This window comes from Chrysochloris asiatica, unplaced genomic scaffold (genome assembly GCF_000296735.1).
Source record: "Chrysochloris asiatica unplaced genomic scaffold, ChrAsi1.0 scaffold00038, whole genome shotgun sequence".
Classification (NCBI taxonomy): domain Eukaryota; kingdom Metazoa; phylum Chordata; class Mammalia; order Afrosoricida; family Chrysochloridae; genus Chrysochloris; species Chrysochloris asiatica.
In genome coordinates, this window is record NW_006408556.1 from 3,205,051 (window position 1) to 3,220,636 (window position 15,586).

The window sequence follows — 15,586 nt, forward strand, 5'->3', positions numbered from 1 at the left end:
CCTCTATATTGCTTGGGTGAAAGTTGAACTAAGCAGAGTAAGTTCAATTCCATACCAGAAGGGTAACTAAGGACCATAGTCTTGAGGTTCCAACAGTCTTTGACCATGTAGGTGAGACATTTTTACATGACAAATTAAATTCCAGCAATGTGTTCTAAATCGCTAATATTTGGTTGAGTTAAGGCACTCAGTTGATTAATGAAACTAGAAAGAATTGGTTTGGCTTGAAACATTAGTTTTGATTTGATTGAAAATTGCTTAACAAATATCAGTGACTTAGGATTGAATGCTTAGTATGGGTCAGTGAGTGTTGTAGATGCTTTAAATCAATGTGTCCAATGCTCATGATAATCCTATGAAGGTTGGTGCTTGCTTTTGTCTACATTTTAACTGAGAAACAAACTGAGACAGTGCAGTTAAAAAACTGACTGGGTGTCATAAAACCAATAAGTTGTATGGAACTGGCAGGTGAGCCCAGACAATTTTTACTCCATAGTTCTATGTCAGCAATTCTCAAATGTTTTGGTCTTGGGACCCCTTTTGTTGTGGTTGTTAGGTGCTGTTGTCAAGTCAGTTTCAACCCATAGCGACCCTGTAGAGGGTCTCCAAGGAGCAACTGGTGAGCTTGAACCACCAACCTTGCAGTTCAAACTGATTTTGCAGTCTAGCGCATTTACACTCTTGAAAATTACTGGGTTGCTTAAGAACTAGATGGTGCCTGGGTACCATTACCAACTTCCCTGAAAGGGATCACACATTAGAGGGTCCCAGATAGAGTGAGCGAAAATGTGGAACAAAACTCAAATTTATTTAATAATAATGAAAAAGACCAGGCTTAGTAGTCAGAAGGAGACTGGATGAACCTGAGACAATGGCCCTTGACTGCCATTCATGTCTGGAAAGGAACTGTTATTGCATGGAGGGCATTGTAATCACTGAGGTGAAACAAAGTATATGATTTGTTGAATATAAAGCTGATGATATTGTCTGTAAACCTTCACTCAGTTCACAATAAAAAGGTTTTTGTTTTATTTATTTTTTAATTATTGGGTTATATGGACCATATTTATCAATATTTCAGTAAGTAAAAATGGCAGTGTTTTAAAATGTTTGTAAACCTCTTCAGTGTGTGACATAATGGAAGACAACTGGGCTTTCATCTGTTTCTGCATTAAATATACTGTAATATATTGTTTTGGTTGAAATATATGTTGAAAACCAGCTTCACATGTATATGTATATATATATGTAGCTGAAAAAGAATGTTTTAATAACATTTCCATATAATTGTGGATTTTCTTTAATACTACACCAAAGATGAACACATGGTTAGTTGCAGTGTGGAATCTGAAACCATATCAAACTTTTCATGTCCTGTTATGACTTTGAATGAATCTTTTGCTCTATATGATTTTATAATATAGTTTATTGGTCTGAATAGTTTTCTTGAAGGGACTTTCTTATTCCTTTTCAAGAAGTCCACATAAACAGTTTGTTTCTCAGTCATTTTTTTAAAATAAAAATGGTGTTCCTTCAAAGAGATAGCTGGTAGAATTCACAATGTGAACAATTGCACACCTGCTTTTCTTTGAAATAGCCATTCTATTTTGGCAGACAGCAGAAGTGCTTTGTGCATATTTCCCATTTTGTCATCCCAAATATTAAAAAGACATTTAACTCAGGTTGAGATTTAATACAATTAGTAGTTTTACTGCTTCATCAAGGACAGTGTTAGTGAAATTGGCCTTTTTTTCCTCTTCCCTGTGAGTGCATGGCAATAAAAAATACAGTGACCATTGGCAGGAGTTTGGCATCGTTAGTGCAAATATCAATAAAGTGAAAAAGGAAAGTAATGTCTTAGTATTGTCATGAAATGGATTGGAGTTTCAAATCCCTTGAAAGGGATTCAGAGACCCTTCAGTGTCTATGGATCATACCATTGGAACTGTAGTTGTATACATTTCTGGCTTTGCAGAAACCTGATTAAATCAGAGCTCTTGATCATTTTGCATTATAGCTGCAAGAACCTAGCCAATGATTTCTTGCCTGTCACTTCGTTTGGAACACGGTCTGATGTTGCTTAACATTAATAGATTTGTCAAACATGTATACAAGTGGTTCTTCTTGAAGAAATAATGCCTCCCTGCTCTTTGGGCACAGTAGTGTCGTATACCCACTCATCTTGATAAAGCTAGAATTCAGAGATCCTCAGAACCCTTGTAAAACAAACAATTCTATATCTTGAGAATAATAGAAAATTTTCCTGGTGATGGAAGCAGCTTATTAAATATAAGGCATTATTATATGGGGGTTTGGGAGGCAGCGAGCATCATTTTGAAAAGAATTATCTCTGCCTGCATGGCATTAATCGGAGCTGCTGCTACAGTGGAGGTAACCATGTGAAGAGTTAGTTAGGTTACCGGGAGAAGCATCTGCTCAAGATCTGGGTTCCAGGCCTTGATTTGTCACTTACCAGTTATATGTTTTGAGGTAAGTGACTTAACTCTTTAGACCTCAGTTCCATTTTCTATAAATAAAATATAATAATCTTGTGGGTTATGTTTTGTTTTTTTGTCAGCTTTATTGAATTATAATTACTTTTAATTAAATGTTCACCATGATGTAGGTAGTCCCCATCTTTCAATATACTCGTTAGGATCAGCTTAAAACTGCTCAGATTTTGGTTTTGTTTGCTTTGTTACATTAGTAATATGTACTACATGCAATGTAATTTGTTGATGTTGTTATTCTCATGCCAACCCCCAAAAGACAAATAAAGACTGGATTTATAAGGAAACTGATATAAAAGGCAGATGGTGGTGGGGAGGAGAACAGCATTCTGTTTACAATAGAACTGACTCAGATGGAGTCTTGGGACTGCCACCCTATTTTAAGTCCGGTACTACCTGTACAGTTGATGACTTGTCAGTTGATTACAAATCTATGTTATACATACAACAAAATCTAGAACATTTCCATCACTCCAAAAGGTTTCCTTCTCCCCCTTTGAAGTTAGTCTCCTTATTATAAAAGATTAATACTGCTGGTTTTAAAACTTCATATGAATGGAATCTTGCTCTTTATGTGTGTGTCTGTTTTGCTGTTGCTCACATAACATAGTTTAAGTTCATCTATGTTGTTGCATGTATCAGTGATATGCTCTTTTTATTTTGGGGTAATATTTCACAGTACAATTGTTGTTGTTAAGTGCCGTTGAGTTGGTTCCCACTTATAATGACCCAGTATAGGATTTCCGAGGAGCAGCTGGTGAGTTTGAACTGCCAGCCTTGTGGTTCAAATTAATCTTGCAGTCCTGCATTTACTTTACAATGCCACACCAGGACTCCTCATGGTACCATGCGCATGTGATTTTTATTAAGACTAAATGAATGAGACAATTAAAGTACATAGCATGGTGCCTAGCATGTATTAAGTGTTGAATTAATGTTAACTTAAAAAACAAAAGGTATAATATGCGGTGTTGTTTGATAATTTATATGACAGTTCCACCTCAGTAAAATTACTTACAAACAAGAACAAAAAAACAAATAGCAGTCGTAGACTAGAGACAGGTCAATAGGTGTTGTCTAGAGTCTATACTTTAGACCCACAGTCATTTAAAAGAACCTATTTTCCAACTTGTTTGTGTGTGTGCACAATAGTATTTTGCCATGGGATAACAAAGGAAACCATTAAAATGGCATCGTAATCTAGAACAGAGGTTGAATGCATGTCACACTGTAAATATTTTAAATTTGTGGAACATAAGGTTTCTGTCATAGTTACACAACTCTGCCATTGTAGGTATAAACCTTAGACAGTACATAAATGAATGAGAGTGGCTGAGTTGCAATGAAACATTGTATAAAAAATAGCAGTAGACCCACAGGCCGCAGTTTGCTGACCCCTGGTCTAAATAATTCATGTATAGGAAAAGCAGCACAATTCTTTGCCAGATAATATTTATTAGTGATGCTGTAGCAACACAGTGCAATCAGACTACCTTTATTAAGATGAAGCTTTATAAAATGCCTTGTTTGGGAAATCTGTGTGTGGTACTTATATCACCTTTTTGTTTTACAGCCATCTGTGAGAAAGACACATTGCAGTGGTAGGAAACACAAAGAGAATGTGAAAGACTACTATCAGAAATGGATGGAAGAGCAGGCTCAGAGTTTGATTGACAAAACAAGTACGTTTCAGTCTCCTCCATGGTGTGGAAGAATGGTTCCATTCTTTCTCATCCCTGTCACTCGGTGGTTTTTCACAGAAACAGCTCATTCTGAATGATAAATAGGGGTATTCGGACATGTTGAATGGAAGAAGTGGAAGGTCATTGGTTTCCCAGGGATATAGGAACACAATGAAATTAATAATTGATGATAGAACAGATCAGATATTGGTTAAGCTGAGAGACAGGGCAGAAAAGAATCTAGTTGCCTAACCTTTGCTCCACAGACATGGACCAAATTTTGTAGCAAATTTATATAAACATTTGTGTAGTGACCCACAGGTTTTAGAACTACTTTCCTGTTATAACTGGAGAAGGCATGGTGTGGAATTGTAGTTTTGTCTAAATATTTTGAGAGACTTTAATCAGGTTTCTTATTCCTTATAGTTCTGACAGAGAACTAGTCAAAAAGAAAGTAATTGATGTTCAAAATAGTCTGAATATGTTTTGCATTCCTGTTGCACATGCCATACTTTGTTTGTTAATTAGGAACATTTTTGTTGTTCAATCTAGTTGTGTTCAAGGGACTGACAGAAAGATGATACATTCCTACTTTATATCATCCTAGTATATTTGAAACATGGCTTTTCTTAATCATTCATTATACCCAGAGCTGGAAGGCAAATGTGGACTTTGTGATTTGATTTTTTTAAACCAGAACTATTTATTATGGAAAATTGCAAAGTAGAAAGAAGTTTAATGAATGAGCCCTCCTCCTCCTCACCCAGTTGCAACAATTATCAACTCATGGTCAGTCTTGTTTTATTTATGCCAAGTTTCTCAACCTTGGCACTACTGACATTTTGGACCAGATAATTCTTTGTTTGGGCATGGGAGGTGGGGTGGGCTATCCTATACATTGAAGGATATTTAGTAGCATCTTAGTAGATGCCAGTAGCAAACTGCAGTTATGACAACCAAAAATATCTCCAGGCATTGTTCAATGTCCTCAGGGGGAAAAAATCACCCCAGTTGAGAACCACTGAATACCTTCATCTACTTCCTCTCCCCTCCTAGGTTATTATGGAGCAAATCTCAGACATCCCATTTGTTTGCAAAATGAATTAAGATGTAATCTTTTTTTTTTCTTCCCCATTTGAAAAGATGTTAGACATTTTTTGGCATTAAAAGGTTAGTATTACATTCTCTTACTTATTTTCCATATGCAGCAAAATAATTTAGGATGTGTAAACATTTTTAATGAAAGACTTTTGGAGGAGAGAAGGCAAGTCCTTAGAGACTCAGCTTATGATGTCTGTGATTGTGTTGACATTGAGTCTGCTACTGAGACAGCAGTTTAGCCTCTCCACCTTTAGTCTTTACCAGCTATCCTCCTTCACAGGGTGTGGGAGGTGTCTTTTTGATTGCAAAAGGCCCTTGTTGACCTTTATATCAGGCACAAACTATTCAGAGGCAAATGAATAACCTCAATAACCATTTCAGGTCATTCTTTTGGGGATCTTATTCTCATGAATTATCAATGGTGATTTGTGTCATTTGATCTCCTTTTACTAGTTCTGGAGTAGAATGGGGTATGCCTAGGCTACTGACTGCACTGAATTGGCAAGAGTTTAGACTTAAGAATAGACTGTGGGAGTGTGTATTTGAGGGGGTTTTTTTGTGTGTGACTCCCTTCTAAAGCCAAATATTAGGTTCTATTGTTTCTATCATAAATTTCATTTGTGCCTCATTGTCTGAAAGAAAAATTAAAGTTGATTGTATTAGTCTTCTAAGATCATGTCTCCATTAGGACATCTTTTGTTTATTCCTCAGTGCGTTAATTTCAAAACTAGTAAACCAAAATCACGTATTGTTTTGACTCAATACTGCACACATAGGACGTTTCTTAGGGTTGGCCTTTGGGCATGTATCACACATATTTCACACAAAACTCTGAACAGATAGAACTGGTTATAAATCATATCTACAGATTAAATGTGACCACTTCTGTCCAGTAGAAGACATTGATAGGTAGGATGTTTTCATGCGGTTCTCCCCTGGTTAAGCCAGAGAAATGCTGGCTAAGTAAAAACAATTTAATAAAACCCAGTGATTAAACCAAGTAATTGCTATTTTAGCTGGTGAATACATAAGGTTGGTTTTGAAACTATAGAGGCCATGATGTAGTAACTAGTTGAATACTTGTTAGCGTGAAATAATTTGGAACCATTAAACACGTAAAAGAAAGTGGTTATTTTAGTAAATTGGTTGTTGAATTCTTATTCATTGCATTTTGTTTTTCTTTCCCCCTCCTCTCCAAAGCGGCTGCATTTCAACAAGGAAAAATACCTCCTACCCCATTTTCTGCTCCTCCTCCAGCAGGGGCGATGATCCCGCCTCCCCCCAGTCTCCGTAAGTTTAAAGTTCTACATTTTAAGATAACTTAAGCTACCTCACTAAGGAGCTCTGGTAGCATAGTGTTTACGAATCCGGCTGTGAACCTTAATGTCAGCAGTTTGAAACTACCAGCTGCTCCGTGGGAGAAAGATGAGGCTTTCTGCTCCCATAAAAATTTACAGCCTTGGAAACCCTGTACAGGGTCACTATGGGTCGGAACCTACTTGACGACACTTAACAACAAGCTACCTCACAGTTGACTTACAAGTGTTCATTGAATTAATACAGAGGTTGTAATAGACAACAACTTTTGCAGTATAGTTTCTGGAAAAGCTTTAAAGTTAGGATGTATGTGGTATCCTAAGTAGGGATCTAAGAGATTCAAGTGGAAGGACAGAGTAGCTGTGATTAGGTGAGCTAAGTATTGCTAGGTACATGAAATTGTTTACTGCTGTGAACACAATACTATATGATTGAAACCACAAACTCCTCAATCTCTTACCCCTATTTTCTAACCCACGTAGCGCCAGTGTATGCATCTTGGTGAAAGACAAGAATTGCATAGTTGAAAGTAGAGAGGACCTAAAGTCTGCACGCTGGAAAGATTTCGTTTGTGCATTGCAGAGAGAAGCAGAGTGACTAACTAGGCTATTGGTTCTTTAATTTTCCTGAAAAGGTTTAGATTGAAATTCAATCAGAGACCTAAACTCAATGTTGAAACATAATCATGAGTATAAACACATTCAGGCTGTTCTAGTTGTTGCCCATTAATATGGGTGGGAGGTCCCCGGGTGGTATAAATATGGTTTGAACATACCCAGAGGCACTTTTGAAGATCTGCTTCTGAAAGATCACAGCCTAGAAAGCCCTGTGGAATTCTGCTCTGCACAAATGGGATAGCCTTTAGTTGGAATCGACTGCTCTGTAGCAACTAATAGCAGTGCAGGTAAGATGGGGCAGTGGTGGTTCAATGGTAGTTCTTACCTTCTATGGGGAGACCTAGGTTTGATTCTTAGCCACAGTACCTCAAACACTGTCTATTCCTCAGTGGAGACTTTTCGCTATGATGTTAACAGGTTTCAGCAGAGCTTCCAGACCAAGACAGAATAGAAAGAGAGGCCTAGGGGGACAGGGATGGGAATCAACCAGTGAAAACCGTATGGATCACAGCAGTCAGATCCTGTTATGCATAGAGTATTCTACTTGACTACAATGACAATGCAGGTGGACCTTTAATGACTAACCATTCCCTTCATGGTGCTCACTGCCCTGGACCTGTCTCACCTAAATGAACTCCCCAGGTCACCTGTCTTTCACCCCACACCATCTTCTCAGCACTCATTTCCATTTTCTAAAACAGATTAGTCCATGATATGAAAGTACCTTAATTCATCTCATCCTTTTCCTACTGATGTATATTATTTAAGTTGTTGCGAACTTTTATTGTTGTAAATGATATCATCAGGAACATCTAAATCTGCATTTGAGCCTCTATATTTTTCCTTTTTTTTGTTCTTAGCCTCTGTATTTTCAAAGTGGTGGTGGTTAATTAAAAAGCACTTGGAATTTTTTTTAACTTGGGTAACCTAACTTTATTTAAACCTTTGTCAAGCAGGCTTGCTCTTGATTTTTTTGCCATAAAGTAACCAGAGTTTGTGATGTACAGATTTATGCAGAGCTCTGGTAGTGTAGTGGTTACGAATTGGGCTGTGAGCCGCAAGGTCAGCAGTTCGAAACTACCAGCAGTTCCATGGGAGAAAGACGAGGCGATCTGCTCCCGTAAAGATTTACAGCCTCGGAAACCCTGTACCAGGGTCACTATGAGTTGGTTCCGACTCCACAGCACATAACCACCACCATTCTTATAAAATAATTCATTAGAGACATTATTAACAGAAGTTGAACCAACATATACATGAGACCGTATTGTTTAATTGAGAGCATAAAATGTCTCAATATATAAATGTACTTTAACCTTAGGTTTCATTCTTTATTTCAGCGGGTCCTCCTCGCCCTGGTATGATGCCAGCACCCCATATGGGGGGTCCTCCTATGATGCCAATGATGGGCCCTCCTCCTCCTGGGATGATGCCAGTGGGACCTGGTAAGTGTGAATTTCATTACTTCTGGTATGATTCTTTGTATTAGGCTTTTTCCAATTACATGGAATTTTAAATTGTCTAATTACGGCACTTAACAACAACAACAATTTGTTATTAAAAATTACTAATTTAATGAATCTTTAATGCTAAAGAAAAATATTTAGTTATCAGTATAATTGGATGAAAGGAGTCCTGGTGGCACCATGGGTTAAGCATTGGGCTCTTAACCAACAGGTCAGTGGTTTGAATATACCAGCTTCTCCATAGGAAAACGATGAGGCAATCTCCCTCCCTAAAGATTTACAGCCTTGGCATCCCTAAGGATCAGTTTTCATCAAGATTGATATGAGTCAGAGTTGACTTGTTGGCAGTGGGTTATAATTGGATAGCACAAAGACTTGTGCTTGTGAAAAAATAAAATTGCCCTTTTGTTTCTTTTCCCTTCCTCCTATTTCCTTCCCTCATCCTAACTTTTAACTCTCCTTAAAAGGAGTTCTGGTGGTGAAATGGTTAAATGCTTAACTGCTAACCAAAAAGTCAGTGGTTTGAACCTACCAGCTGCTCTTCTGAAGAAACAATTGGCAGTATGCTCCCATAAAGATTATAGCCTGGAAAACCCTTTTGGACAGTTCTGCTCTGTCCTATAGGGTTACTATAGTAACCTATATTACCAGCATTTAATGAAAAGGACAAATAAGCTTGTTGTAGTTCAGTGCCATTGAGTCAGTTCTGACCCACAGCAACCCTGTATAGGGTTTCTGAGGAGAGATGTATACTATTTTCTCAGTTTTTGATTTGTAGGAGATTTACTTCCTGTTGCTGATTTAATCTTACAGTTAACTAGATAAAATCAGTATAGCAAAAGGCCTTAAATGTGGTGGTGGTGGTGGTTGTGTGCCACTGAGTCATTTCCTACTCATAATGACCCTGTATAGGGTTTCAAAGGTTGAAAACCTTTACGGAAGTAGAGAGCCTCGTTTTTCTCACATGCTACTGACCGCGTGATTAGCAGCCCAACTGCTAACCTGCTAGACTACCAGGGTTCTTTTTAAGCTGGTAGTTAGACTTTTGTTCAGAAGACAAATCGTACTCATACTTCAAACCTTTGAACTAGATATAGCCAAAGGCTAACTGCAAAGAAGTGGCGATTAGACATAGCTCTAACCTCCGATCTTTTTGATACCAGCTCTCCTTCCCACAGTGCTCTCTATTTCTCTTCTGGTTCAATAATTCATTGCAGTGGCCACATAGACCATCCTTACAGTTAGGGGGTTTATTGGGGAAGTAACTGGTTACATACAATTCAGGATCAAAAATGACTCCAGATATAGTTTAGAACAACCTCTCCTTAGCTGTGCCCCAGTCAGGCGTTTCTTTGACCCACACTCAAGCCTTTGTCTTACTTGGTTTGGCAAGTATTACAAAGCTTTTTAGCTTTTCCAGTAAGTACCCAGGAGCACCCTACTCTACCAGACAGCCTTGGCCCAAAGTTGCTCAGCTCTTTCACTCCGTGGGCCAGGTATCCCACTATACTGTCTCATACTGGTCTCCTGTTTCTACTGACGCATTTCTTGCTATGTGGTGTTACGACTCTTTTTCTCTGTCTCCTGGGCCTAGGAGGTTCTCAGTGCAGGAACCCCAGGTCCAAAGGATATAATCTGCTCCCATTTCTTCTTGGCTGTCATGAGCTTCTACCTACCTCCCCATGTGGAATTGCCTCTTTTAAGCCTGTTATTTCTACTCATAGCAATCCTGTATAGGGTTTCTAAGGTGAAGTGGATAGGTTTGAACTGCCAATCTTGTGGTTAGCAATCCAGTGCTTATCCTATAGTTCCACACCAAGCATTCCCATTAAAGCCTAGCAGATGGCAAAACTAACCAGTCCCCTCATTAGAACAAATACACCCTATCTGTATGGCCTAACCCCCAAAAGATTGCCCTGCCCCTTATTCACAGTATAAGTAAGTTGTCCAATCCCCTTTATGGGCCACAACATCTTATTTGCATATTCCCACCCAATTATTTGGTGGGAGTTAATAAGACCATAGCAAGAAAGGCCATATAAAAGTGATCCACCACACTACAGAGTGGGTCTGCTGGCTGTAACACCTTATCTTTCTTTCATAACTAATAACTATGCCCATAATGCCTCTTTCACCAACTTTAGTTTCCATTTCTTTTCAGTGTTAGAGATTTTATGAGGCAGTCTAGTTCCAATCCTAATGATAATCTTGCTTATCAAATTTGTGAGCATTTATTTGGGATGATTTGCATGAGTTTTTGTTAGTGTCAACAACTTTGTTTTCATAGAAACAATTATCTTTTACCCACATTTTATTGACTTGCAGAATAATTTCATTATGAAACCATAGTAATAAATAAAACTAACAGTACCAAGTTTGAGAACAGTTGCAACTGCAGTCTATAACTGAACTGGGAAGATGAGGTGCAAAAGTATTAGTTTTCTAACCAGAAGTGTTCAGTAGGCCTGCTATGTGTTGTCATGTAGCGGGATTAGAGAGTATGAACAGAGTTCCTGACCTACTAGATTGTGGACCCAAAATACATCAAAAGTGATTTAGAAGTTATCTTGAGTATTCTTAAATCAAAGGTTGAAAACTCAATCCTAGGGGATCCAGTAAGCTGAGGAATGTATAATCCCTCTAAAGAAGGCTTGTAGAACTCAAGCTTCAGTTTATATTGACGTTTGAGAATGCAGGCTTGGTCTTTCCAGGTCCCCTTAGTGTATATGTTTATAAAGAAAAGCCCAGATCAATGAAAACATTAGAAAAATTGACTGAGATGTGGGTATATCTAGATACGCAGTTTTGGCTGTGGGTTGAATGATTGTTGGTATTGGATGATGAGTACATGGATTTTATTATACTTTTTTCCTACATTTGTGTATGTTTGAACAGTGGTAAATTGTTTACAACAGGGAAAAAGGGCATCTAGATGTGTATATGAAGTCAAACTTTACAGGTGGCCAATTCTTAATCTTTGGTCAAGTTCAGTTTTTTCTAAGCAGTGCGTGAATGTAAGCTTGTGTATTGGTATTTGTAAGGAGCCCTGGTAGCACTGTGGGTTATGTGGATTATGAACTGCAAGGTCAGTAGTTTGAATCTACCACAGGAGTTAGATGAGGCTTTCTGATCCCGTAATGATTTACCTCCTTGGAAGCCCTATACAGGGTCTCTGTGAGTTGGAACCAACTCAGTGGCACACAACCACCACCACATGATATTTAGAAGTTTACTAGTAGTCTTTTTCCTGTTGAAAGTGGTCTTTAAAACATTCAGTACCTCGTGGATTTTGTTTCTTTAACATACAAGCTTGTATCACTTTTTTGATAAGGCTATGTTCAACTTTCAATAATATTTTCTCTTAAACCATTCACTGGAAACTATTTAGTTAAAAATAACTAGGTAAAATTTGATGTTTAAAAAGAATATTTGTTGTTGATGGTGCCATCAGATCTGACTCATAGCAGACCTGTGTAGGGTTTCCAAAAATTGGCTGTTGAGTTTGAACCATTGACACTGTGGTTCTCCTACAGTGTCACCCTAGGACTCCAAAAAAAAAAAAAAAAAAGAACACATATAACATGAAAATCATGAGACATGATAATAAATTGAATCCCCATAGATTCACCACCTAGCTAAGGAAGAAGAACATTGCCAATTCCATTGAAATGCTTGTGTTCCTCCCCAGCTCCAAACCTTTGTCCCTTCCCTACCCTCAAGCATATTTATTTGGCTGGTATATTGTGGGAACACTTTTTTAAAAAATAATAGTTTCTAAATGCATTATAAAAACCGAATGTTTTATGTATTCATTGTTATAAATCTCACTATCGCCTGTTATCTTTCTTAACATGTGATAAGTATGGTCACATTTTCTACAACTCCAGGAAATGCTTAGTGGTTATGGTACTGTATGGTAAGTTCTGGATTGCTAACCGTGTTAACTGCAAGATTAGCAGTTTCAAACCACTAGCCACTCTTGGAAACCCTATACAGGGTCCACATCTGACTTGATGACACACAACAAGATTTTTCTCTGCACCTGCACACATTTATGAAGTAGCTCTGGTTGTATGGTGGCTATAACTGATTCAAAAAGCTGACAGAAAGATATATGATTAGTTGTGAATTTACCCAAGTGAGAAAAAAGGTCAGTTTAGGGAACTAGTGTCTCTGGTGATTTCTGGGAAGTAATCTACTAATAGTTTTCCCCTTCCTATCATTAGATCATGATCTCACATGGTTCTTGTGCTGATCTGTGTGTTTTTGAGCCAGGGTGAATTTGCTGCATTTCTTCTGTTGAGTATGTCTTTATCCAGCAGTGTGTTTGTGAGAAACAGGTGGCACTACTTTTTTTGTTATTAATCAAAGTCCCATCATACTCTCATAAGTGGTATTTTCTGACTCCTTCTTTCATTTCTTTTTGTGTGTGTGTGTGTTGTCTTGCAGCTCCTGGAATGAGGCCACCCATGGGAGGCCACATGCCAATGATGCCTGGGCCTCCCATGATGAGACCCCCTGCCCGTCCTATGATGGTGCCCACTCGGCCAGGAATGACTCGGCCTGACAGATAAAGACAGAAGGCAGCCTCTTTGTATCGTTTTTCTATTACTTCACCAGGAGGTCAGGTGCTGTGACTCTGGGTGTCTCCTAACAGCACAAGGAAGACTTGTTATCCCTTTCTATCAAAGAGAAAATAGTGTTGAAGTGGAGTAGTGGACAAAAAAAAAAAATGTACTGCGACATGTGAAAATAAAATTGTCAGCTCTTTTAGTTAAACATGTGTTCCCTTTTTTCTCCTGTGTATTCATGTACTATAAAGGAAATGAAATATCCTAATTGTGTTTCTCTAGCTCATTTATCTTCAGCATGCTGTCTGCATGAGGTTTTTTTCCCTTTGGGTGTAGAAATAGGTTTTTTCGGACCCTCTGCCTTTATTTAGTAAACTTCTCTTGTAGAACTTTAATAAATCTACTATTGTAGAGCTTTTGTTGATTGAAATAATAAACAGCACAACTTACTATTTTTTTAAAAAATGAATAATGCTTTATGTAATAATTAAGCATGGCTTCTATTTGGTTCTTTCTACTTCATTCATGGTTTATTCATGCCCAGTAAAGCGAAATCAGCACAGACTAGAATTTGAGTTCCTAGAACAATAATCAAAATGGGAATATTAGCAACTTTCAATCTTCCTCTTAGAAAACAAGAGCAGTGTGTGTATTGTGTTATATAGTATGCAAACCTCTTGACAGGCAGTCCAAAACAGCAATACCTGCTCATAGGTGGTGGCCAACTACGTTGCTTTGAATGTTTGTTGCTCTCCAAAGTCTTGGCAATAATCTTCCTGTATCAGGCTCCTGAGAGGAGTCACTATGCCTCTTCCAAGTCTCCCATTCCAGGGCTGCAGCCTGTAATTTTTCCCATTCCAGTTACCATTCTAGGTACCTATATTTTGCAATTTTTGGTCCATCCAGTTTCATTTCTTTAGCCATGACTTTACTGGACAGAACTCAGTCAAAACCTTGGGTTTAGGTATTTTATGTTGACATGGGGCAAAGTATTTCACATAGTTTGTCACCTCTTTTTTGTGTGTGTTATTTTTCATATTCTCAATCTTTACATTAAAAGACAATAAAAACAAAACACCCATACCTATTTGGAAAATTGGCTTAAGACCTATCAAAAATATAAGTGTATAATATAAAGAATATTTTTATCTAGAAACTGAAATGATAATAAGTATATTGTGTCTTTTTGTAGAAACTTGTGAATAATTTGAAGAGGTGCTAGTTTAGGTAAGGAAACCACCTTATCTGAGTAAACAAGGAACTAGAAATAGAGATCCTACTGAAGAGATGATCCTTTGACAAGACTACTTGTTCCTTCTTAGTTTCTTATTCAATCACATCTTTAAATATAGAGTATATGACTTTGAAGCCCAGAGAACTCTGTGGCTTAGATTTGTTAACTTAAAAAAAAGTGTCAGGGGAAATCGTGCCAATTAAATGACTAAGCAAGTTTCTGTTTCGCATAGAACCATCTGAGTGTCTTTTTTGCATAGGAAGCCCACACATACCTATTTAGATTTTTAATTTTTTTCTAGAGTATGTTTTTAAGCTTGAATCGTCATCCTAGAAACATTTCTTGTCTTAGAAGAAGATGTCTTACGTTGCTTCGGAGAAAGTTTGATGACTTAAAAGCTTAGCAAACTTTAACTGAAATGAACAAAAGTAAGGACAGATATTCTGAGATACTTTTTCTATTTTTATCAAAGGGCAAACTATAATTAAAATGAGTGACTATAAGACATTTCATTTGTAAGAGGCTGTGAAGACTACTTGCTATTTATGCCTTTAGGCATCTGGTTTTAATTCTAAAGTATTAACTTAGGTGAGAATTTATTTAGGAGCACACAAGAATACTAAATGATCAAGAGTATAAGAAGTTAGTATAGATGTGAGATGATGTACTTGCTTCTTCTGTAGATAAATCTAAACCATTCAGAATGCACTTAAAGTTCTTTTTTTTTTTTGCATGGACTTTTCAGTGGTTTATCAGAATGCCAATATCCTTGATACTAAGCTGCATAAGAAATAGGATCTCCAAATTACCTGTGGCTAATTTGCTCATTTTGTATGGAAAAGGCCAGTGGTAATTGTTTTTATCCAATTGCATACCTTTAATCAGATGGTATCTTAGGTTTCTAGATATGTTTTTTGATGAACAGATGAAAAAAGTCCTGACTCTCTTCGCTTCCTAGTGGTGTTATTGATATTAGGTGCCATTAAGTTGGTTCCAATTCACCGCAACCCTGTATACAACAGAATGAAAGACTGCCCAGTTCTGCACCATCTTACTACTGCCATAACATACTACAGGTGGGTAGCTTT

General features: G+C 37.6%; 1 protein-coding gene across 1 annotated transcript in view; it reads left to right on the top strand.

The window, feature by feature from the left end:
• Nucleotides 1-13,527, top strand: part of SNRPC (small nuclear ribonucleoprotein polypeptide C) — a 29,792-nt gene extending 16,265 nt beyond the window's left edge. Inside the window, exons 3-6 of the mRNA XM_006860384.1 lie at nt 4,084-4,192; nt 6,494-6,583; nt 8,568-8,672; nt 13,143-13,527. Coding sequence (XP_006860446.1) covers nt 4,084-4,192; nt 6,494-6,583; nt 8,568-8,672; nt 13,143-13,267 — 429 coding nt within the window. The 3' untranslated portion in view covers nt 13,268-13,527. The remainder of the gene's footprint in view (nt 1-4,083; nt 4,193-6,493; nt 6,584-8,567; nt 8,673-13,142) is intronic.
• Nucleotides 13,528-15,586: the final 2,059 nt, after the last annotated feature.